Source organism: Nicotiana tabacum, chromosome 8 (genome assembly GCF_000715075.1).
Source record: "Nicotiana tabacum cultivar K326 chromosome 8, ASM71507v2, whole genome shotgun sequence".
In the NCBI taxonomy this organism is placed as follows: domain Eukaryota; kingdom Viridiplantae; phylum Streptophyta; class Magnoliopsida; order Solanales; family Solanaceae; genus Nicotiana; species Nicotiana tabacum.
In genome coordinates, this window is record NC_134087.1 from 195,303,986 (window position 1) to 195,327,562 (window position 23,577).

Genomic DNA, 23,577 nt, shown 5'->3' on the forward strand with positions numbered 1-23,577 from the left:
ACATTCGTCTCGGCCAGCACGTTGGATGGCACAAGTGAATACGTGAATTATAATAAATTTTGTAAATATTGTAAAGATTGAAATACATATTTTAAAAATATGTATGCAATTGTCTTTACAGGTCATATATTGCCACTAGCATATGGTGTTATTGATTCAGAGAACGGTGCTGCTTAGACGTGGTTCTTTGAGAAATTCAAGATAGCATACGGTGACAGAGAAAACATGTGCATCGTTTAAGATAGAAATGAGAGTATCATTAAATCTGTATTGAGAGTGTATCCAGACGTACCACATTTTGCATGCCTATGGCATCTATGGAACAACGTATATAAGAAATTCAAAAGGAGCCATGCAAAGTTGGGCGTGATATACTTCTCGATGGCAAAAACATACACACAAGCTGAATTTGATAGTTTGATGGAGAAGGTAGATATTAGGGTGAAAGAATACTTGGAGTTAACTAGATACGAAAAGTGGGCTAGGTTGTATGCACCTGTTAACAGGGGATGGACCATGACGTCAAATATTGCTGAGTCAATCAATGCCGCACTAGTGTTAGCAAGAGAATTGCCAATATACGACTTTCTCGAAGAAGTTAGGAAGATGTTTGGATGTTGGAATTGCAGTAACCGCAAAGAAGCTACACATACATACACAATGCTTGGAAAAAAATATCAGGAGATGCTGACTTTGAATGAGGCAATGTCTACACGCATGACTGTAAGTTTTATTTTAATATCATTGTATCATATATTTAACTCTTTCTTTAAATAGCTTTATTTTTTCTGAAATAATTTATACCTTTTTTTAGATAAATGTATTCAGTTGTATTATCATGCAGTAGCCTTATAATATTTTTGTTTCGTTTCAACTGCCTAAAGTTAAGCAGATATTAAATGTATAACAGTGTATTCATAAGCTAAGACGTAATTATAGTTTATAGTCTGCCGGTCTACATATATGATGTATTCTTCTGTATTCAAACATTTCAGTTGTATTTAACTGAATAATTCTGCATTATACATAAAGAAATTCATTTATTTAACTGAATAATTCTGCATTATTTAACTGAATAATTCTGCATTATACATACAGAAATATGTTTGTATTCAATACATATTTGATTTAATTCATACTGCTGTATATTTAATACATCTATTCTATGGTATATAAATGAAATTTTTTGTTTATATGTGCTCAAAACTTATAGGTCTATGTTTAAATGTAGGTGGTACCATCGACTGAATACTTACATACGGTTACTGATAAAGGGAGGAATTACATCGTCTGCCTGTTAGAGAGAGAATGCGTTTGCAGAAGGTTCCAAGTTGATGAATTACCATGCCCACATGCTTGCGCTGTATTGAAGAGTAAGTTTCTAATGCCAGAAGATTATTGCTCTAACTATTACAAACCAAATTCTGTTGTAATGACATACGATGTGCCTATGTACCCGCTACCGGACAGAAATGAATGGAATATACCAGCACATGTTACAGAGGAAGTTGTATTGCCACCCAAATGGAAAAGACCTCCTGGAAGGCCAAAGAAGAAGCGCGATAAACCTTTCAGTGAATTGTTGCAGCCGAAAAATCAACATTCATGTAGCATATGTGGGTAGGGAGGACATAATAAGCGAACGGGTAGAAATGCTCCACATAGGATTTAGTTAACACTCTGACATGTATTAGTGCTCCAACGATTTGTCATAGATTCTGATGAAATTGTGAAGTTATACATTTTGAACCTTTTCGTGAATAGATTTTGGATATAGTTAGTTGTAGTATTGTGTTGAATGCATTCGAATACAACCTTGTCAATAGATACTTAGACAATCTATCATAGACAGTACCTGACTTGTATATACATAACCAACCACAATACATCTGAATACAACTATATACTCGGCTATAATATAATAATTTCAATAAAAACATATACAATCTGCTGAATATATAATTATAGACTTTGTATTATTCAGTCTCTGAATTGGATATACAATGCACTCGACTGGAGCTGATTACATACTAATATACAATGTTGAATACATACAAAAATATAAATTATCTTATACACTGTGTCTGCCTTGACTATACAAATCAAACCAAATAAATACAATTACTTATAGATTTGTATAAGTATGAATATAACCTGCTTAAGTAAAATAAATACATCAAGGTGAGTACATACGTATAAACCTGTAACATACAATTTCTGACTTTGATATACAAGCCAAGTGACTGAATCTTAATACATACTTATACGCCCTATTGAATACATATGAATATATCCTGTAAGATACATATAAATAGAAACTGTAGATTAAATATGAATACTTATGAACAAAACAATGAAACATAGATTGAAAAGTTGCAATGGCCATACATGAACACTGTTGATAAAGTGATTAAAACAAGAATTTTTCTAACTGAATACCACCTTCATCAAAAAACTATTGAAAAAACAGTATTCACCTAAAACAACCTTCCAAAACTACATTCACCTAAAGCTACTCTAACACTATCTACAACTTTGAATCTGACTCCGTGATTTGCCTAGCAATATTTGAGGGTGCTTCATTCTCGCTTATGGCATCAACATCTATCTTCCGCATAGCATAGTCCTAGAGGAGAGCACCATATCTTTGATGGAGTAGATTGGAATCAAATGTTGTTTGTGGAACCTCATCAAGAGTGCTCAAAAACTCTACGTATGCCACAACATGCACCCCACAATACCTAAAAAATGTTAATTAAAACAATTAAAAACAATTCATATAATTAGTGTTTTATAATAATTCAAGCATGATGATTGAATACATACATGCTCCCAACTTTTTATTGAAACAGATTTGATATGAAAACAACTTCAAAGGGATCTGTATGTGACTTGTCAGTGTATGCTGAGTAAGTAGACCAATCTATGCCTTGACTATCTCTGTAAAAGCCACTGATTGATAGATACAGAGGTACAAACTTAGCAAGCTTATCGATCTATCTCAGAAGCTACATAGGCATCATGACCTGCAGATCTATATGAGTCATACACTTTGATACATCTCTCCTTGAATGAGACAACAACCAATATCCAGTGTAGTTTATCCTTCAAGTTGACTGGTATCAAAACATTGTCAACAGTATGCCAAGGTACATTAGCTAGCAATCTATAGCCCCTTATGTACTCACATACCACATCCTCTTCTTTGGCTACATTTGCATTACTATCTGTATCAGCATACCTGTCAAAGATTTCTGCGATTCTTGTCTTGAATATACAATCAACAGTCGTATACTTGAAGTTGGTTGTTTGGTTGTACTTTCCCTTCTTTCTCGGATAGTAGAATATAACGTCAATATGCTATATACAAATTTAATTACATAGTGTTAGTACAATGAATGAAATTACGGAAAAGAAATTGAATATAATAAGTGAATATTGTCTTATCATGTGCTGAAAACAAATGGAATTTACATAATTCCATACATTAAAGGTTGAAAAATAATGGAATACAACTTGGCATCACCTATTAAGATACATAATGATTAATACATATATGTATTTGATGCATAATACAGTTCAATACTTGAAATATTCAGAAAGTAATCAAGAGACCTATTCAATACAAATCAGAAACTAATCTTGAACTATTTTAATACAAAATACATACTATACAAACAATTCAATCTGTTTCTGAAACTGAGATAGATTCAGTTAAATACATCTATTATTTAAAACTACTGAGTATTGTTAAAATACATCTGAATACATTTAAATACATTTGTTATTCAAGACTAATGAGGCCATTAAATACATCATACAGATTCAGTTAAATACATCTGTTATTTAAAATTACTGAGTACTGTTAAAATACATCTGAATACAGCTAAATGCATTTGTTATTCAAGACTAATGAGGCCATTAAATACATCATACAGATTCAGTTAAGTACATCTATTATTTAAAACTACCGAGTACTGTTAAAATACATATGAATACATTTAAATACATCAGATGTAAAAGATACATTTGAGTACAATTGAATACATAAAAATCATGTAAGATAAATTTGTGTGAGAGCTCAATTTGTGAATTATACAATTAGACAAACGAATCCTAAAGAAATGAATTATAGTGGAGTTGGAAGGGGTAAAACTTACATTGTCATCCCATAGTTTACCGTCAAACAATAGAAGGTAAAACTAATTTTTTGAATTGACTTGATCAATTCCAAAATCCAATGGTATATGAAGTGTTAACTTGTCCTTCTTGTAATGGTCTTCCAAATTACTTCTACAAGCATGATATAAAAAAAATTATATCCATTTTTAAAAATATAAATTCATAATAGACATACCGAAGAAAAAACTCACTTCTGTTCATATCTAGCGAGAAGACCATCTCGAACCCATTTCTTATATTCCTGAATGATTAATGTAGGATGTGACCCCGTTATTGAATCATCCTCAAAAGGATGTCTTTTTCAAATATGGGGGTCAACTTTACTGAGGTACCTGTTGTTCATTGAATTCATGAATAGAGACTTTTAAATATAAATACCATGGGGAAATAGATCATAAGTTTATAAAACACTAACCTGCGGAGTCGAAGTTAGACTCGTAAGGCGAAGAATACCATCTACTTGGTCGCCGATTCCTATGAGATGGTAATGGGGTTGATTCAACATTTTTTGCACTATTGTGTATCACAATTCTAGTTTCTGGAATTTGACTTGGAAGAAACTTGTCGTCCAACTCAAATTGCGATACATAGTAATCTGTAAATACACCCTCTTGGCCTATAGGTGGTATGTTGCACGACACCTTCGATATAGTATTCCCTCCACTCTTGACTCCACGCAAAGAGCATTAACAACTGTATTCTGTTAGACGTATACATCAATGTTAGTGCATTATAAATGACTTATATACATAAAGTAATTGACTGTATGTGATGACCCGGCCAGTCGTCTCATGAATTACCGCTCTGTTTCCCCAATTTATGCTTCTTTATACTTTTTTTATTCGTGTTATATGGTATCGGGTCGGCCGGATCGAGTTCGGAAAAGGATTTGGTAAGGTTTGAGACACTTAGTCTCTTTAGAGTGAGTTTGAGTTGGAAAAGTCGACCAGATGTTTCCTTGTGTGTCAGAGGGCTCGTATGTGAGTTCCGATGGTTCGGTTAACTTTGGGAGGTGATTTGGGACTTAGGAGTGTGATCAGAATGAGTTTTGGATGTTCGGAGTAGATTTAGGCTTGAATTGGCGAAATCAGATTTTTGGCGATTTCCAGTTGATAGGTGAGATTTTGATATAGTTCCATTGTGTAATTTAGGACGTGTGTGCAAAATTTTAGGTCATTCGGACGTGGTTTGGTCGGGTTTTTGATCAAAGAATTTAGAAGTTTTTGGAAACTTAGGCTTGAATCCGATGTGTTTTGGTCGATTTGATGTTGTTTGAGGTATTTTGAAGATTCGTACAAGTTTGAATAAGGTTTTGGGATATGTTGGTGCCTTTGGTTGAGGTCCCGGGGACCTCAGGTGAGTTTCGGAGGGTTGAACGGATCATTTTACGTTGAAGAAAATTGCAAATTTTGGTTTCAGCTGTTGCATGTATTTTACTCTTCGCCTTCGCGAGTGGACCCTCACATTCGCGAAGAGTCAGTTGAGGAAGGTGTAATTTAATCCTTCGCATTCGCGAGGAAGACTACGCATTCGCAAAGGGCTAATAGTTTGTGCATCGCGTTCGCAGGGGAGGTGTCCTGTTCGCATAGAGCAAAAAGGGCAGTTGATCTTCTGTGGATTTTATTCATTGCGTTCGGGAGAGGCGGAACACGATCACGAAGGTTGGTCTGAGCAAAGCATCACGTTCGCGATAGGGATGTCGTGATCACGAAAGTGAAAAATTGGTCAAAGTTAAATTGTGCTTCACGAACACAAGGCTTTGACCGCGTTCGCGAAGAAGGATTTCAGGCCTGGGCAGAAGATTTAAAAAGTCGTATTGTCTGCGAATGTGGGATTTATTTCTTCCATTGCTGGTCGTTTTTGGAGCTATTTGAAGGAGATTGAAGAGGGGTTTGAAGGGGAATCACTTGGAGATAAGAATTTTGGACTTAAAACTTGATTCTATTGTGAAATCTACCTAATAAATCATAGAATCTTAGCCTAAAATTGAGGAATTAGGGCTTGAGATTAAGAGACTTTCAGAATGAGAATTTGAGGGGTCATTTGGACTCCGATTTCAGTGTTCTTGGTATGTATGGACTCGTGGGAGGATAAGAATTCTGTTGATGTGATTTTTATCGAGTTTCGAGACGTGGTCCCGGGGGTCGAGTTTGGCAAATTTCGGGATTTTTGGTATAATTTGATTATTTTCGTTTGGGCTTCATTCCCTTAACATATTTTGACGCTGTGATTCTGATTTTGGATAGATTTGACGTGAGTGGAGGCCGATTCGAGGGGCAAAGGCATCACAGAGTAGTATTTTCATTGGTTTGAGGTAAGTAACCATTGTATATCTGGAACTGAGGGTATAAACCCCGGTATTTGACTTGTTTTGATAAATACGGTGACACACATGCTAGGTGACGAGCGTGTGGGCGTGCACCGGTAGGGATTGTGACTTGGTCCGTCCTATAATGACTATTAAGTCGCGTATTTGATTTGGTATCTTATATTATTCCATACTTTAGTCATTTATACTGTATTATGGGATGTATGCCATGTTTGGGACCTTGTGCTGACCTGTTGAGACCCTTAGGGGCATTTTTACTATTTTCCTCACTTTACTTGTTGAAAACATATCCTTAGTTATGTTTTACCTGTTTAAATATTTAAAACTGGTTTTATCACCCACTTCTAAATGTGAGGACTGTTCGGACTGAGTTCCATAATTTTTACTATTATGCCCGAGAGGCTATGAGGTTAATGACTGAGGGAAGTTGAGAACCTAATGGTAAGGATATTTATATATGTGTGAGCTATGGATCGGGCTGCACGCCGCAGCGATACTTATATGGATTGATGCCGCAGCGATATATATATATTGGATCGGGCTGCGCGCTGCAGCGATATGACGCTTGGGCTGTAGGAGCCCCTCCGGAGTCTGTACACCCCTAGTGAACGTAGTCGACTATAAATTATGGATCGGGCTGCACGTCGTAGCGGTTACTATGATTTCTATTATTATGAAATAGTAATGAGCCTGAGTGCTGAGAGTGAGTATTAAGTGATGAGAGTTGAGTCATGAGTGACTGAGAGACTGCCCGAGGAGCTATATTCTGAGTGATACCTTGCCCGAGGGGCCCTGTTATGATATTTTCACTGATTTCACTCTTCTTTTTAAATAAGCCTCTATTGTAAGAAATTGCTAAGTATATAATTTCAAGTATTTAAACTTAAATTGATGATTTTTTCATGAAAACTGGTTTTAAACTGTGGAATTTGATCTGTTATTCTGTTGTCTATTTATTCATATGATTTTTAAGTGCTCATCACTGCTTTCAAACCTTATTTACTTTAGTTACTTACTGAGTTAACGTACTCACATTACTTGATAACTAGGGATTTTGACGCATTTTATACTCCTTCTTGCTTACGCTTCGATTATAAATTCATACAAAATAGTTCCAAAAGGCTCATAAGTTGTGCTTGATTGCAGGTTTAATTAATAAAGTGACAAGATGTCAAAGATCAGCTCAAAAGGAGTGAAACTTACACAAGTACCAAAGACAAGACAAATTCAGGAAAAACAGGCCTAGTGCGGCTGCACTACACTTTGTGCGGACCACACTAGGAAGATTCAGAGAGCTGGTACTTCAGGCATTAAGGCAGTGCGGCCACAAAAGGTTTTGTGGGGTCCGCACTAAAGGCAATGTGGCCGCACTACCATTCTGTGCGATCCACAGAGCCAAGGTTCAGAGAAGGTGAAGTTGGAGCTTTCAAGCCTGTGCGGTCCGCGGTCCAGTTTGTGCGGACCGCGCTAGAAGCCTCCGCAGCCGTGGTCCATTCTGTGCGGTCCGCGGAGCCTGAGTTCAGAGAGCCAAGTTTTCAAGTTCAAGAGCCTAGTGTGGCCGCACGCCATTTTGTGCGGTCCGCACTGACCCCGCAGGGGCATTTTTGTCCAGTTTTTCCAGCTTAGTATAAATAGAATCTTTTTCCATTTTTAGGGTATCAGACATTTTAGAATAGCTGTTGCGCTCGTGGGAACGTATCTTGTAGCCATTTTGGGCATTTTTACTTACTTTTTATCATTGAATCTTTGTATTTAGCTTAGCAATTAATTAATATGTGTTCATCTTCATCTATTTCTCTATTTTTCTCTTCAAGTATGAGTAGCTAGACCCTTTAGCTAGGGTTGTGGCTCAACCCTAGTGTGGGTAATTGATGGGGGTTGCAATTTAGGGCTAGATTGACTATGAGCGTTTGCGATTTGGGTCAATTTCATGGTTTAATTACTGAATTAGTGGTTGCAAACACTAGTTTGTGCTAAGTTGACTTGGGCTCTTCTTGAGAAAGAGAGCCTAAGTCTCCGAAATTGGTCCAACAAGGAATTGAGATGGACTCAAGAGAATTGATAGTCCCAATTAAAGGGTTAAACCTCGAGAGAGTAATACCCGACTTGAACCCTAGTTGCTTGAGCAAATATGCATACCCAATTGGTCTTGAGAAAGCCAATTGGGCAAAATCATTCTTTCTGCCGAGATGTGTGAGAGTGGGTAATATTGAGCAATGGTTATATCATATTCCCCAATCATGTCAATCGTGTTTTAGATGCAATTACCCGTCAATTGGCCACCTAGGCGAAAGTCACTACCCTAGTGCCTTTTAGAATATTTGAACAACTTGTAGCATTTTACTCCGAGCTTAATCTAGTTACAATTATAATTTGTAATTTGATAATAGTATAATTATAAAAGAAAACCCAAAAATGAATAGAAGTGCAAATTGGAACCAATATGCAATCCTGACCTAAATAGATACTCAACTCCTTTTCTAGCTCTCTGTGGAAATCGATCCCGACCCAAAATCGGGTAAAAGGTATTGCAAACCTCTCTCGCTACTTTTTAGTGGTGCGGAGTAGGCTGCGATCACTTTTTGACGCCGTTGCCGTGGAGATAACGGTTTTGGCTATCTATTTAGTTAGTTTTGTGTATTGTTCTTCTTTCCTTCTTTGTTACTTACTTGTTTGTGTCACTACTTAGGTACCAATATGGCTTTGAACAACGCTAATAACCCTCTTGGAAACGTGATTGCAGGGGAGGAGGTAGATGATGTTGATCAAGATGAGGTGCCTCTTGTACCTCAAGGACAACGTAGAGGCCGCAATGCTAATGCTAATCCAAATGACAATATTCCAGACCCTCCTCCGCCACCTCCAAGAGTGGCTCCCAGAGTACTTCCGAAGCAGGGTTATGCAAGTGCTATTGTCCCACCCAGAATTCGAGCGGGCAAATTTCAAATAACTAATGTGATGTTGACCTTACTTGAGCAGCGTGGGTACTTCACGAGCGCTGCAGATCAAAATGCCTACAAACATCTCAAGGGGTTCGTGGATACATGCTGGGGGAGCAAACAGACGAATGTATCCGAGGATGCTCTTAGGTTGAGACTTTTCCCATTCTCACTTCGGGGGAAGGAATTAGATTGGCTCGAAAGACTCCCCAACCATTCCATCACAACTTGGGATGAGTTGGCGGATAAATTCATTTCTAAATTCTTTTCACCCGGGCATATGGTGGCACTTCGAGATGAGATATTGACTTTCAAGCAAGAGCCCACGGAACCTTTGCATGAGATTTGGGAGCGGTATAGAACGATGGTGAAGGAATGCCCCAATAATGATATGACCGACGCTATGATCTAACAAACCTTCTATCGGGGCATCAATACAACATATCAATGCATAGTGAACCAACTTGCCGGGGGCAACTTTATAAAGCTGCTATATGATGAGGCATGTGATGTACTTGACGAGATGGCTGACACTTCTTCTGCATGGCAAAGTAGAGCCAATGTGCCTCAAGGTGACCCTGCGGTTATTTATTTACACAAAGAATTACATGACCATGGGCAAGCTATAGGGGAGTTGACAACTACTATGAATCAATTGGCTAAGGCACAGTTACAACAAGTCCAAAATCCTCGTCAAGTGAATGCCATGGAGGGTGTTAATATGCTTGTCAACAAGAGAAGGCAAAGAAGGCAACAAAACCAAGGGACCTCTGAGCAATTTGATGATGCATGTGATGGTTTTCAAAATGATGGTTATGATGACCAAAGGGAAGAGGTTCGATATGTAAACAACTATCAAGGCCAACGGGGCAACTCTTCCAACCAACAACAGTGGAGATCTCAAGGCAATTGGGGTAATCAACAATAAAACAGTGGCAATTGGGGGAACAACAACTGGGGCAATCAGAACAACAATCAAGGCAACAAGGTTCTTTGAATGGTAATAACAATAATTGCGGTGGCAAAATAATCAAGGAGGATGGAACAATGGAAACCAAGGAAACCGGGGGCAAGGCTTTCAAAGGCCCCCAATGTACCAACAACTGAACAATCCACCACTATTTCCATCTCAAGATCCTAGTCCTTCGGGTAATGATATGGGTAGAATTGAAATGATGTTCGAGCAGATGATGAAGAAGAATGCGGATTCTGATGCATATTTAGCTTCTCACAACACCTCTATCCAAAACTTGGAGGTGCAATTAGGACAAATCTCTCAATCATTGAAGACTCGCCCGAAGGGTGTTCTACCAAGTGATACAGTAGTGAACCCAAAGGGTGGGAACAATCATGTTATGGCAGTTACAACAAGAAGTGGGAGAGGCGGTGATATGAATGGCTCTAAGCTAAAGCAAGTCATGGATGATGATGTTGAGTTGCAAGATGACGAAGTACCTTTGGTAGTTGAAGATGTAGTTGATGAAAATATGAACAATAAAGTGAGGATTGATATTCAAGAAGTCGAGGTGGAAACTCAAAATGATGTGAACCCGTCTAGGGAATACATAATTGACATGCCGGAGCCAGTTGTGCCAAAAGCCAAGGCTCCTTTGCCAAGGCCACCTCCACCTTATCCTCAAAGGCTCGTGAAACAGAAGAATGATAATCAGTTTAGAAAGTTCATTGATATGATGAAGAGCTTATCTATTAATATGCCTTTGGTGGAGGCACGTGAATAAATGCCGGGTTATGCAAAATTCATGAAAGACTTAGTTACAAAGAAGCGTTCTATGGATTGTGAAACTATAAAGATGACTCACCAAGTTAGTGCTATAGTGCATTCAATGGCCCTTAAGCTTGAAGATCCTGGTGCTTTCACCTTCCTTGCACCATTGGGAGTGCGGATTTAGCCAAGGCTCTATATGACTTGGGAGCTAGTATCAATTTCATGCCCTACTCAGTTTTCAAAACTTCGGGTATCGGGCAACCTAGGCCAACCTCAATGAGACTTCAAATGGCGGATCGATCGATGAAGCGACCTTTGGGCATTATTGATGACGTGCTTGTCCGAGTGGACAAATTCATATTGCCGGCCGACTTTGTGATTTTAGATTGTGAGGTGGACTATGAGGTTCCTATTATCTTGGGAAGGCCTTTCCTTGCAACGGGGAAGGCATTGGTTGATGTTGAAGCTGGTGAGCTCACTTTCCGAGTGGGAGATGTAAAGGTCATCTTTCATGTGTGCAAATCTATGAAACAGCCCAACAGCACTGAGGTGTGCTCTTTTGTTGACCTCGTCACAGCAGTGATAATTGATGACACCAGTGCAATGATCAATGTGGAGGACCCATTGGAAGCCATATTGTTAAATCTTGATGTCAATGAGGACGCAAGCCGAGTGAAGTGCGTGAATGCTTTACATGGAATAGGCTCTTATTCCTATGAGCCTAGAAAATTGTCTTTGGATCTTGAAAAATGAAAAATTCCACCAACAAAACCATCAATTGAGGAGCCACCGATGTTAGAGTTGAAACCACTGCCTCCACACCTCAGGTATGAGTTCTTGGGCTCAAATTCTACTTTACCAGTTATTCTTTCTTCTTGCCTTACTAACATGTAGGTTGAGGCTACTTTAGCGGTGCTTCAAAAGCGGAAAAGGGCAATATGATGGACTTTGGATGATATTCGGGGAATAAGCCCCGCATTCTGTATGCACAAAATTATCTTGGAGGATGATGCAAAGCCTTCCTTGGAGCATCAAGGAAGATTGAACGAGGCAATGCAAGAAGTGGTGAAGAAAGAAGTGATCAAGTGGTTGGATGCTGGTGTTGTGTACCCTATTTCCAATAGCTCATGGACTTCTCCGATGCAATGTGTACCAAAAAAGGGTAGTATGACTGTGGTAACAAATGACAACAATGAACTTATTCCCACTCGGACAGTTACCGGATGGAGGGTATGTATGGACTACTGTAAGCTAAACAAGGTGACCCGAAATGATCATTTCCCATTGCCATTCCTTGACCAAATGCTTGATCGTCTTGTGGGGCGTGTTTTTATTGCTTTTTGGATGGATACTCGGGGTATAATCAAATCTTAATTGCCCCAGAGGACCAGGAGAAGACCACCTTTACCTGTCCATATAGAACCTTCGCTTTCGCTCGGATACCGTTCGGGTTGTGTAATGCTCCGGCGACCTTCCAATGATGCATGATGGCTATTTTCACCGACATGGTGGAAGATATCTTGAAGGTCTTCATGGATGATTTCAGTGTGGTTGGTGATTCCTTTGAAGAGTATTTGAGAAATTTTGATAGAGTATTAGCCCGATGTGAAGACACCAATCTCGTGCTTAATTGGGAAAAATACCACTTCATGGTGGAGGAAGGCATAGTGTTGGGCCACAAGATTTCAAAGCGTGGAATTGAAGTTGACAAAGACAAGATAGAGGTGATTTCAAGGCTTCCTCCCCCCATTTCCGTCAAGGGGGTGAGGAATTTTCTTGGGCATGCGGGGTTCTACCGGAGGTTTATAAAAGATTTTTCAAAGGTGGTAAACCCCCTTGTGCAAGCTACTAGAAAAGGATGCAAAGTATGTGTTCGATGAGGGATGTATGCAAGCATTTGAGCTTCTCAAGCTTATGTTAACCACTACCCCAATCATTACCGCACCAAATTGGAACTTGCCTTTCGAGCTCATGTGTGATGCAAGTGATGTTGCGGTTGGGGCTGTCTTGGGTCATAAGGTTAACAAGATGTTTCATCCGGTGTACTATGCAAGTAAGACCATGAATGAGGCTCAAAGAAACTACACAGTTACCGAGAAAGAGTTGTTGGCTATAGTGTTTGCAATGGAAAAGTTTCGGCCGTATCTTATGGGGGCCAAAGTCATAGTACACATCGATCATGCCGCTCTTAGGTAATTGATGACAAAGAAAGACTCCAAGGCAAGATTGATGCAATGGGTGCTACTACTTCAAGAGTTTGATCTAGAAATTATGGACCGGAAGGGTAGTGAGAACCAAGTTGCAAACCACTTATCCCGTTTGGAGGAGAAGGGGAGGCCTTGTGATGACCTTGAGATCAATGATTCATTTCCCAATGAACAACTTCTTGCGGTGTCAATGAATAATATGCCATGGTCTGCCGATGTTTCTAATTACCTTGTGACCGGAATAATCCCGTGTGAACTCTCTTCTAACCAAAGGAAGAAGCTCAAGCGGGATAGTTTGGATTGTTATTGGGATGAGCCATACTTGTTCAATATTTGCACGGATGGTGTGATCCGAAGGTATGTTCCGGAGGAGGAGCAATTGTGTATCTTGGAGGCTTGTCATTCCTCTCCCTATGGTGGCCATCATGGCCATCTTAGTTGTGGGTTTTATTTGCCAACTTTGTTCAAAGATGTGGGTGAGCTTGTGAAGAGACGCGACGAATGCCAAAGAGCGGGTGTAATTTCGAAGAAAGATGAGATGCCTCTCAATACCATCCCTGAGGTTGATATTTTTGATATGTGAGGCGTTGATTTCATGGGCCCATTTGTTAGCTCTTGTGGGAACACTTACATTCTTGTGGCGGTTGACTATGTCTCAAAATGGGTTGAAGCCATGGCTTTGCCTAACAATGAAGCCCGGATTGTTATTGCATTTCTTAAGAAGAGCATTTTCACAAGGTTTGGCACTCCTCGTGCGATTATCACTGATGGGGGGTCTCACTTTTGAAATAGAGCTTTTGACACGTTGCTTTCTAAGTACGGTGTCAATCACAAAATTTCTACCCCCTATCATCCTCAAGCAAGTGGTCAAGTGGAAGTCTCCAACAGGGAAATCAAAAGTATATTATCAAAGACGGCCAATGCTAATAGGATCGATTGGTCGAAGAAGTTGGATGACGCTCTATGGGCTTATCGGACGGCTTACAAAACTCCGATTGGTATGTCTCCGTATCGGTTGGTGTTTGGGAAAGCTTGCCATCTTCCGGTTGAGTTAGAGCACAAGGCCATGTGGGCTTTGAGGAAGTTGAATCTTGAATGGGATGTTGCAGCCAATCTTCGTGTAGAGCATCTCAATGAACTTGATGAATTTAGATTCTATGCCTACTCCAGTTCGTCCTTGTATAAGGACAAGATGAAGTACCTTTATGATAAATATGCTCATGGAAAGGAGTTCAAAGTAGGTGATTTGGTTCTCTTTTTCAACTCTCGGTTACGTCTGTTTCCGGGAAAGCTTAAATCAAAATGGAGTGGGCCGTTTAAAGTTGTGTTTGTGACCCCTTTTGGTGCTCTTGATTTGAAAAAAATAAAAATGGTGAAGTCTTCAGAGTTAACGAGAACCGGGTCAAGCATTATCTTGGGAAAATTGATGACAGCCACGTGGTGGCACTTCTTCACTTCAAATGATGTGATGGTAACCTGCATCGTACCGCGACGTTAAATCAGGCGCTTCTTGGGAGGCAAGCCATGTGTTTTTCTTCTTGTTTTCTTTGATTTTCTTTATAGTATAGGACTGATTTTTGGACTAACTGGTTGTGAGATGTTACAGGGTTGTGTTGACGCAGTGTAAGACAAGGTGAAAAAATGCACAGGTCTCTGAAGTTGCCAGCGCAGCCGCACTACATTTTGTGCGGTCCGCACTGGTAAAGGGTGAATTGAGACCTCTTTGAAGTTTGCCAGTGCAGCCGCACTACATTTTGTGCGGTCCGCACTAGACCTCTGCGTCCGCAGTTCATTCTGTGCGGACCGCAGAGCATTGCTTTCTCAGGCTTGAACAAAACATTGCAGTGCGGACTGCGGTCCATTTTGTGCGGTTCGCACTGGTTGGTGAGAATGGGTCCCAGGTTTTTTTATAAATAGACCCTGAGGGACCCCTTTTACTCTTTTCACAAAATTTGAACCTTAGAGCTTATAAACACTATTCATTCATATCTCTACTCGTAATTAACTGCTTAGGATCATCATTCCTCAATTCATCTCATAACTGGTAACTTTGAAATCATTTTTTTTCCTTGTTAATTTTGTAATTTCGTTTAATTTTTGTTTTTCTTAGCTTCTTTTCTTCTTCCTCCCGTATTTATTTCAATTGCCTAGGCTAAAGTAGTTAAAATTTGAATTCATGAGGACTTTGTTGGTTTAATGGACTGGGAAATAATTTAGGGACACTAATTAGGTGAAAAATTGGACTTTAAGGTAAAAGTTCATGAACCCTAATTTAGTGTCATTTTTGGTCACTCAGTGCGGATCGTGGTCATTTTTGTGCGGTCCGCAGTACCATTTTGTGCGGACCACACTGAAGAACTTCTGGGAATCTGAACTTTGGGCAGTGCGGCCGCACTGGCCCCTGTGCGGCCGCACTATCATTTTGTGTGGTCCGCACTGCCTAGATACAGAGGGTGGGTAGTTTGAACCCCATCCCTGTGCGGACCGCAGTCCATTTTGTGTGGTCTGCACTGGCCCCTGTGCGGCCGCACTACCATTTTGTGCGGTCCGCACTGGGTATCTTCTGAGAACTGTCTTCAATATTTTGCCTCTGTTCTGCAATTCTTTCTGTAACAATAATCTGAACTGCTTCTATTGATACTAACAAATGTATTGAATGATGTTTGCATACAATGGTGAAACAACGAGGGAAAGTCTCTAAACAACCAGGCCGAGGAGAATCCTCCCGGGGAAGGAAACAGAAAATGGTCAAACTCACTCCCCAAGCTAGGCAAAACATAAAGAACATGAGAAAGGCCATAACAGCGGCTGCAAGAGCCATTGACATGTCGGGGAGTGAGTACGAGCTCTCTCGGGAGATCTCTTCGGATTCAATCCCAGAATACATCCCGTATCTGAAGAGGGCCAGAGATAGAGACACTCCTCCCCCATCACCCACCGCCCAAGCACCAACTGATGTTTCTTCTGGGTCGTCTGAGGGATCAACAACCGGTAGTGGGGAATACTCCACCTCTCCCACAGCTTTATTATCCGGGGAGGGTGCAGAAGGAGGTGAGGAGGAAGTACAGGGAAATGAGGAGGTAGCTGAAGGAGGTGAGCCTCAGGTAGGATGCGTTGCTAGAACTAGGAAGCCCGAAGCATGGGAGGATAGATTTGTGAGTGAGGTGGCGTACCATAAGTTTCGGGAGTGGTGGCCGGTGAGAAAATTGATTTCGGAGAGGTGCTTCATAGATAGAAACTTACTACCCCACAACCCCAACGTGCAGAGATAGTTTAGGACTAGAGTGGGTTGGGGGAGCATTTTATAGATAACTGTGTGGACACCAACGAACACTTGGTCAAGGAATTTTATTGCAATGTAGCCCACATAAAAGAGGGCTCCAAAGTGACCAAGGTTCGAAACTTGAAGGTTCTATTTGATGGGAAGTCGATAAATGAGTATATGTGATTCAATGAGGAGGATGAGACATTGTATATGGCGAAGTTGGAAATGGGTAAGGAAGTCCGTCCATGGCTAGAACAGTACCTGGCAATCCCAGGTACCGTCCCCGACTAGTTGACTGTTGGAGTCAAAATATTGAGAAGGAGCTTGAACTTTTAGGCGAGGGGATGGAAGACTTTTGGTTGCAGCCGGTTGGAACCTACCACTCATGACAACACCCTCCCTCTCCACCAGGCTATGTTAGTGGCTTCTATCATGGCAGGGTACCCCATCAACATGGGGAATGTGATGTCCCGGATTATCACTATAGTGGGAGCGGAGCATGTCCGGAACTACCCTTTTCCCAGCTTCCTCACAATGTACTTTTGGGACTTGGAGGTGGACAAGAGACCCTATAACATCAAGGTCAAGGCGACAACCCCATTTTCCTGGTAAAGCATGAAGGGGGATGACAACCCTAAGAGCAAGAACTACAAAGATCCTACTTCTGCTCCAATTGGCCAGTCTGAAGAGCCAGTTGTGGTAGAGGTCCCTGCTGAGCCTACCTCCACTTTTGCTGACATCCATCCCGGATCTTCCACATCCACAACTATTCCTACCGGTCCATCCACATCAGCAGGCCCGGAGGTCCCATCTTCCCAGGCCCATCCTATTACTACCCACCGTCTGAGCGAGGCACTTTTGAATATCAACAACTGTATGCAGACTGCCTCATCCAAGTTGTCCATCTTGACTACCACTATAGAGGCTCAGTCGGTTTCCCCAGCTCCACAGATGCCATAGTCGATAGAGGATGCACTCAAGGAGATACTTGACAATCAGAAGAAGATCCTCGACACTCAGACTGCGCTCTCAAAGGCAGCTGGTTCACATAGCAAGACTCTCAAGGAGCTTGCTCGGGAGCACAAGAAGCTACGGAAGACACGGGCCTCCAAGGAGTTCGTGAAGGAGCTGCGTGCAAATGTTGAAAAACTGAAGGTAGATCAGATGCCTTTAAACTTATTACTCGAGGACCCATTCCCAGCAGCTCAGCCACAGCAGGAGCACACACAGAGGCCTCCGAAGAGGAGGAGGATGATTCCTAGAGCTGATGATGCTATCATCGAGTTGGCGGACCCACCAGAGACTTCCTCCAGTCAGCTACAGGATGTACCAGTTCCAGAGCCTATCGAGGTCCAGACCCAGATTCCAGTAGCAGAGGAGCAGACCACCGGGAACCAGTCTAAGGTTCCCGAGTACACAGAGGACCCAGGGACCACTCATGATCCTATGAAGACAGACAAGGCTTAGGGAGTCTTCTACATCCTTTTTCCTCTTATCCTTTTGATGCTTTATTTAGATTAGTTGGCATTGGGGACAATGCTAACTTTCATTTGAGGGGTAGACCCTACATTTTGGATATACTGTATATATATTTGAGGAGGTAGGCCCTACATTTTGGATGACTGTACATATATTGATACATTTTTATGCTTTCTTGATTTTTCATCTTTGGTCTGTATATAATTTGATATTTAGTTACATTTATCGCACTTTTATTTTACTTTGGGTCTGTATATAAAATTATGTTTCATTGTACATATTCATACCATCTATTGTATATTCAAATCCCCTCTTGTACATATTCATTCTAGTTTCTGCAAAGAATTTCATTTTTAGATTCTTATTTATGTTCGTAGCTTTTTGTTTTGTTTTGGACGTTTTCAATAAGCCTTTGGTTTTCTTAATGCCACGTTTCTTTCCAAAGATGGAGTGTTGTGTGAATCGGTTGGCTCTTCCCAATGATGGATGACGTGACAACCTTCTTAAGGGTTTGAGTCCATTTTTCTTTTTATTTTTAGTAGCTAGTAGTTAAGGGTGCCTCAAGCGAAGCTTCACTTGGGCCTAATACATTTGCCTTTGATCTCATGGTCAAAAAGAAATTGTTGTGTTTAAGATGGTGAAAGTTGTGACCTTGAGACTCTTGTGTTGACCGATAATCATCAAGTGGTTTTTCGGGACCATTGTGTGCTCAAATCGTATCTAAGGTCGTTGTGGGCCTCTAACTCTATGTCTTTAGCAATCTCTTAGCTTGTATGGTGAGTAATTGAATTGCAAGTCCAAGTCCCGAGCCATTGGTCTAGAACTTGCCCTGAATGTTTGTTGAGGCGAAATCATAAGTGAATTTTGACTTGAGGCATGATTATAGGCTTTCCTTGATCCAAATGATAGTTTGAACAATTCCAAATCCTACCAATGATATGATCCCTAGTTAACCTTTTTAAGCCTTAGACCTTTTTCTTTCAAGAACCATGATACAAGCCTATACACGTTCTAAAAGATATCCTCTCTTGGCACCCTATCTTTCCTTTCGTACATGGCAAAAGTATAAGTTTGGGGGGAGAGATGAGGATTGCAACAAAGTAGTAAAATGGCACAAAAATGAAGAAAAGAAAAGGCAATGAAAAAGAAAGAAAAGCAAAAAGACAAAAAGAATGTTCAAAGTGAAAAAGAATAAAAAGGGATTCAAGAAAAAGCAAAGAATGAAAGGTGTGGAAAGTTGATAAAGGAGAAAAAGGTTTGACTGCATAAGATAGAGTGATAGTATGTCTCTCTAACCCCTTAAAAAGAAGTGAAATGGCTCAAAGAGTCAAGAGAATGTGTGCCAAATGAATCAAAAGAAGTGCTTAAGGGAATATGAAACCTACTTAGACCAAAACATGTCCTACCCTGAACCAAAATCCTTAACAATATATCCGCAAAAGCCCTATATGATCTTGAGTTGAATGAAGCTTACATTAGTGGATACTCACATAAGGGGCAAGCATATGGTACTTAGAGCTGGACTTGTGACTTTTTTTTGAGAGAGATGAGTGAATTTCTATTAGCCCCATTTTGCGTGCCAATACTAAAGGTGAGGTTTGCTTAGAGAGAGTTGAGGATGTGTGAGTTTGGGTTCCACAATGACCAAAGTAATTGAGAGAGTTCTTTGATATGCTGAGTCAACTCTTGAAGCTCTTGTCTCGCACTTGATCCATGGTTTTTCAAAGGTTAAATGTTGTTAATGATTCATTTGTATTGAGGGCAGTTGTTAGTCCCAATTGATGCTAGTGAGGTTGCTTTAGGACAGTTGAAAATTTCTTGGATTTTCCCTTAAGGGGTGAGTCTTATTTTGTTTGCTTGAGGACAAGCAAAAGCTTAAGTTTGGGAGAGTTGATAACTAGGGATTTTGACGCATTTCATACTCCTTCTTGCTTACGCTTTGATTATAAATTCATACAAATAGTCCAAAAAGGCTCATAAGTTGTTCTTGATAGTAGGTTTGATCAATAAAGTGACAAGATGTCAAAGATCAGCTCAAAAGAAGTGAAACTTGCACAAGTACCAAAGACAAGACAAACTCAGGGAAAACAGGCCTAGTGCGGCCGCACTACACTTTGTGCGGACCGCACTAGGAAGATTCAGAGAACTGGTACTTCAGGCATTAAGGTAGTACGGCCGCAAAAGGTTTTGTGTGGTCCGCACTAAAGGCAATGCGTTCGCACTACCATTCTGTGCGGTCCACAGAGCCAAGGTTCAGAGAGGGTGAAGTTGGAGCTTTCAAGCCTGTGCGGTCTGCGGTCCAGTTTGTGCGGACCACACTAGAAGCCTCCGCGGCCGCGGTCCATTCTGTGCGGTCCGCAGAGCCTGAGTTCAGAGAGCCAAGTTTTCAAGTTCAAGAGCCTAGTGCGGCCGCACACCATTTTGTGCGGTCCGCACTGACCCCGTAGGGGCATTTTTGTCTGGTATTTCCAACTTAGTATAAATAGAATCGTTTTTCATTTTTAGGGTATCAGACATTTTAGAATAGTTGTTGCGCTCGTGGGAACGTATCTTGTAGCTATTTTGGGCATTTTTACTTACTTTTTATGATTGAATATTTGTATTTAGCTTAGCAATTAATTAATATGTGTTCATCTTCATCTATTTCTCTATTTTTCTCTTCAAGTATGAGTAGCTAGACCCTTTAGCTAGGGTTGTGGCTCAACCCTAGTGTGGGTAATTGATGGGGGTTGCAATTTAGGGCTAGATTGACTATGAGCGTTTGCGATTTGGGTCAATTTCATGGTTTAATTACTGAATTAGTGGTTGCAAACACTAGTTTGTGCTAAGTTGACTTGGGCTCTTCTTGAGAAAGAGAGCCTAAGTCTCCGAAATTGGTCCAACAAGGAATTGAGATGGACTCAAGAGAATTGATAGTCCCAATTGAAGGGTTAAACCTCGAGAGAGTAATACCCGACTTGAACCCTAGTTGTTTGAGCAAATATGCATATCCAATTGGTCTTGAGAAAGTCAATTGGGCAAAATCATTCTTTCTGCCGAGAGGTGTGAGAGTGAGTAATATCGAGCAACAGTTATAACATATTCCCCAATCATGTCAATCGTGTCTTAGAGCAATTACCCGTCAATTGGCCACCTAGGTGAAAGTCACTACCCTAGTACCTTTTAGAATATTTGAACAACTTGTGACATTTTACTCTTAGCTTAATCTAGTTGCAATTATAATTGTAGTTTGATAATAGTAGAATTATAAAAAAAACCCAAAAATGAATAGAAGTGTAATTTGGAACCAATATGCAATCCTAATCTAAATAGATACTCAACTCCCTTTCTAGCTCTCTGTGGAAATCGATCCCGATCCAAAATCGGGTAAAAGCTATTGCGACCCTCTCTCACTACTTTATAGTGGTGCGGAGTAGGCTGCGATCATTACTCCATGCACCTTGTGTGCAGATCCAGGTGCCCGAGTGGCAGAGTGAGGGTCCTCAACTGATCTAGAGGTTGCCAGAGATTTCAAGGTAGCTGTATGGCATCCGCAGCCCTGTTTTCTCCTTCTTATCTTGTTCTTTTCCGCATTTTCTAGACTTATGTTGTATCAGACAGTCAGTTATGTAGTAGAGGCTCTAGACATGTGACACCAAATATTTGGGGCTGTGTAGTTCATGTTTATTTGACTTCCGCTTATATTTTGTTGTTTTAAGCTCTTAATATGGGAATTTGGTATTTAAACCTGTGTTAGAAAAATGGTTTTTATAAAAGGAACTTGTTGTAGTTAATGGTTTGGGTTGGCTTGCCTAGTAATGTAATAGGCGCCATCACGATCGGGTATTTGGGGTCGTGACAAGTTGGTATCAGAGCCTAGGTTACATAGGTCTCGCGAGTCATGAGCCGATTTAGTAGTCTCGCGGATCGGTATAGAGATGTCTGCAGGATCAAGGCCGTGGTAGGGGCAGAGCAGCTAGGGCAACACCTGCAGATCCACCAGCTGCCCCAGTTCAGGATCAGGTCCCAATTGTGGACATTACAGCAGCACCAGCTCAGGCACCAGTTGTGCCCATTAAGATTCTAGGCCTTCAGGAGGCTTTAGCTCAGATCTTATCAGTGTGTACCGGTATGGCTCAGGCGGTTTCAGTTACTACGGTCGCAACTACTTCTCAAGCCGGGGGAGGTGTGAGCATGTGATTTTTGCCCTATATGAAATACTCTTATAAAATCCAAGAAAATAGATTTTTTTTCTTAATTATTTGCCATTTTTAGGAATTTTTGTAGATTTTTATTAATTGTTTGCATTTTCGTGCATGTATAATTTTTATTTAAATCATGAAAAATACCAAAATATCATGCATTGCATTTTTAGGATTTATTTTTGTATTTTTAGAATTAATCAGTAGTTATTTTCTTTATAAAAATTTGAAAATCACAAAAATAGCTCATTTTTACATTTTTTATCTTTTAATTTTAGTTTAGATTTAAGGGATGTTTACAATTTTTATAATTAGTTAATTAGTTCAATTTCACATTTTTACATAATTTAGGATTTTTTAATTAATTATTAGGATTTTTAATTAAAAAAAAGAAGAAAAGAAAAAGAAAAGAAAAGGAATTTAGAAATAAAAGAAGAATTGGAAAAAGAATTGAATTGGGCCATCTTTAAACACCCAAATTCGGCCCAATATTTTCCCTTTCAAAATCAATTAAACTAACCCAACACTCTACCGCCCCAGCCCAAAAAAAAAAGAATCGGACCGACCTGTGATGACCCAAAAGGTCATCACTTGTTTTAAAACGAAACTTTCGTGTTCTGAGGCCTTGAAAACCTTATTTAGAGTCACTTGGATTTGCGTGAGCAGTCCGGGCGAGTAGCCGGAAAGCTTAAATATGATAATCTATGAAAAATGATAAGTTTTTATTATAAAATGAGCTAATTTGACTTCGGTCAATGTTTTGGGTAAATGGATCCGGACCCATGATTTGACGGTCCCGGAGGGTCCGTAGGAAGATATGGGACTTGGGCATATGCCCGGAATCGAATTCCGAGGTCTCAAGCCCGAGAAATGAATTTTTAAAGGAAATTATTTTCTGGAATTGTTTAAAGAAATTTGAAATGAAATTTGATTAGAACATGATGGTATCAGACCCGTATTCTGGTTCCGGCACCCGGTACAGGTCTTCTATAAGATTTAAGACATTTATGTGAAATTTAGTGAAAAACGGATGTCATATGACGTGATTCAAACTTAAATTGCAAAATTTATGTTTCAAGAAGTTTTGGAGAAAATTTCATTGATCTCGAGACTTAATCTGATGTTTATGATGTTATTTTGATGATTTGATTACACGAGTAGGTCCATACGATGTTTTTGAGTTAGTATGCACACTTGGTTTGGAGTTCCGAGGGCTCGAGTGAGTTTCGAGATGTTTTAGACTTAAAACCAGAAGTTGCAGGCCTCTGA

At 40.1% G+C, this 23,577-nt stretch overlaps 1 protein-coding gene across 1 annotated transcript; it reads left to right on the plus strand.

Moving 5' to 3' along the window:
* Positions 1 to 381: 381 nt before the first annotated feature.
* LOC107762485 (uncharacterized) lies at positions 382 to 1,624 on the plus strand. Its single transcript, XM_016580851.1, has 2 exons — positions 382 to 723; positions 1,232 to 1,624. Exons 1-2 carry the CDS (start codon positions 382 to 384, stop codon positions 1,622 to 1,624), a joined length of 735 nt encoding a protein of 244 aa, XP_016436337.1.
* Positions 1,625 to 23,577: the final 21,953 nt, after the last annotated feature.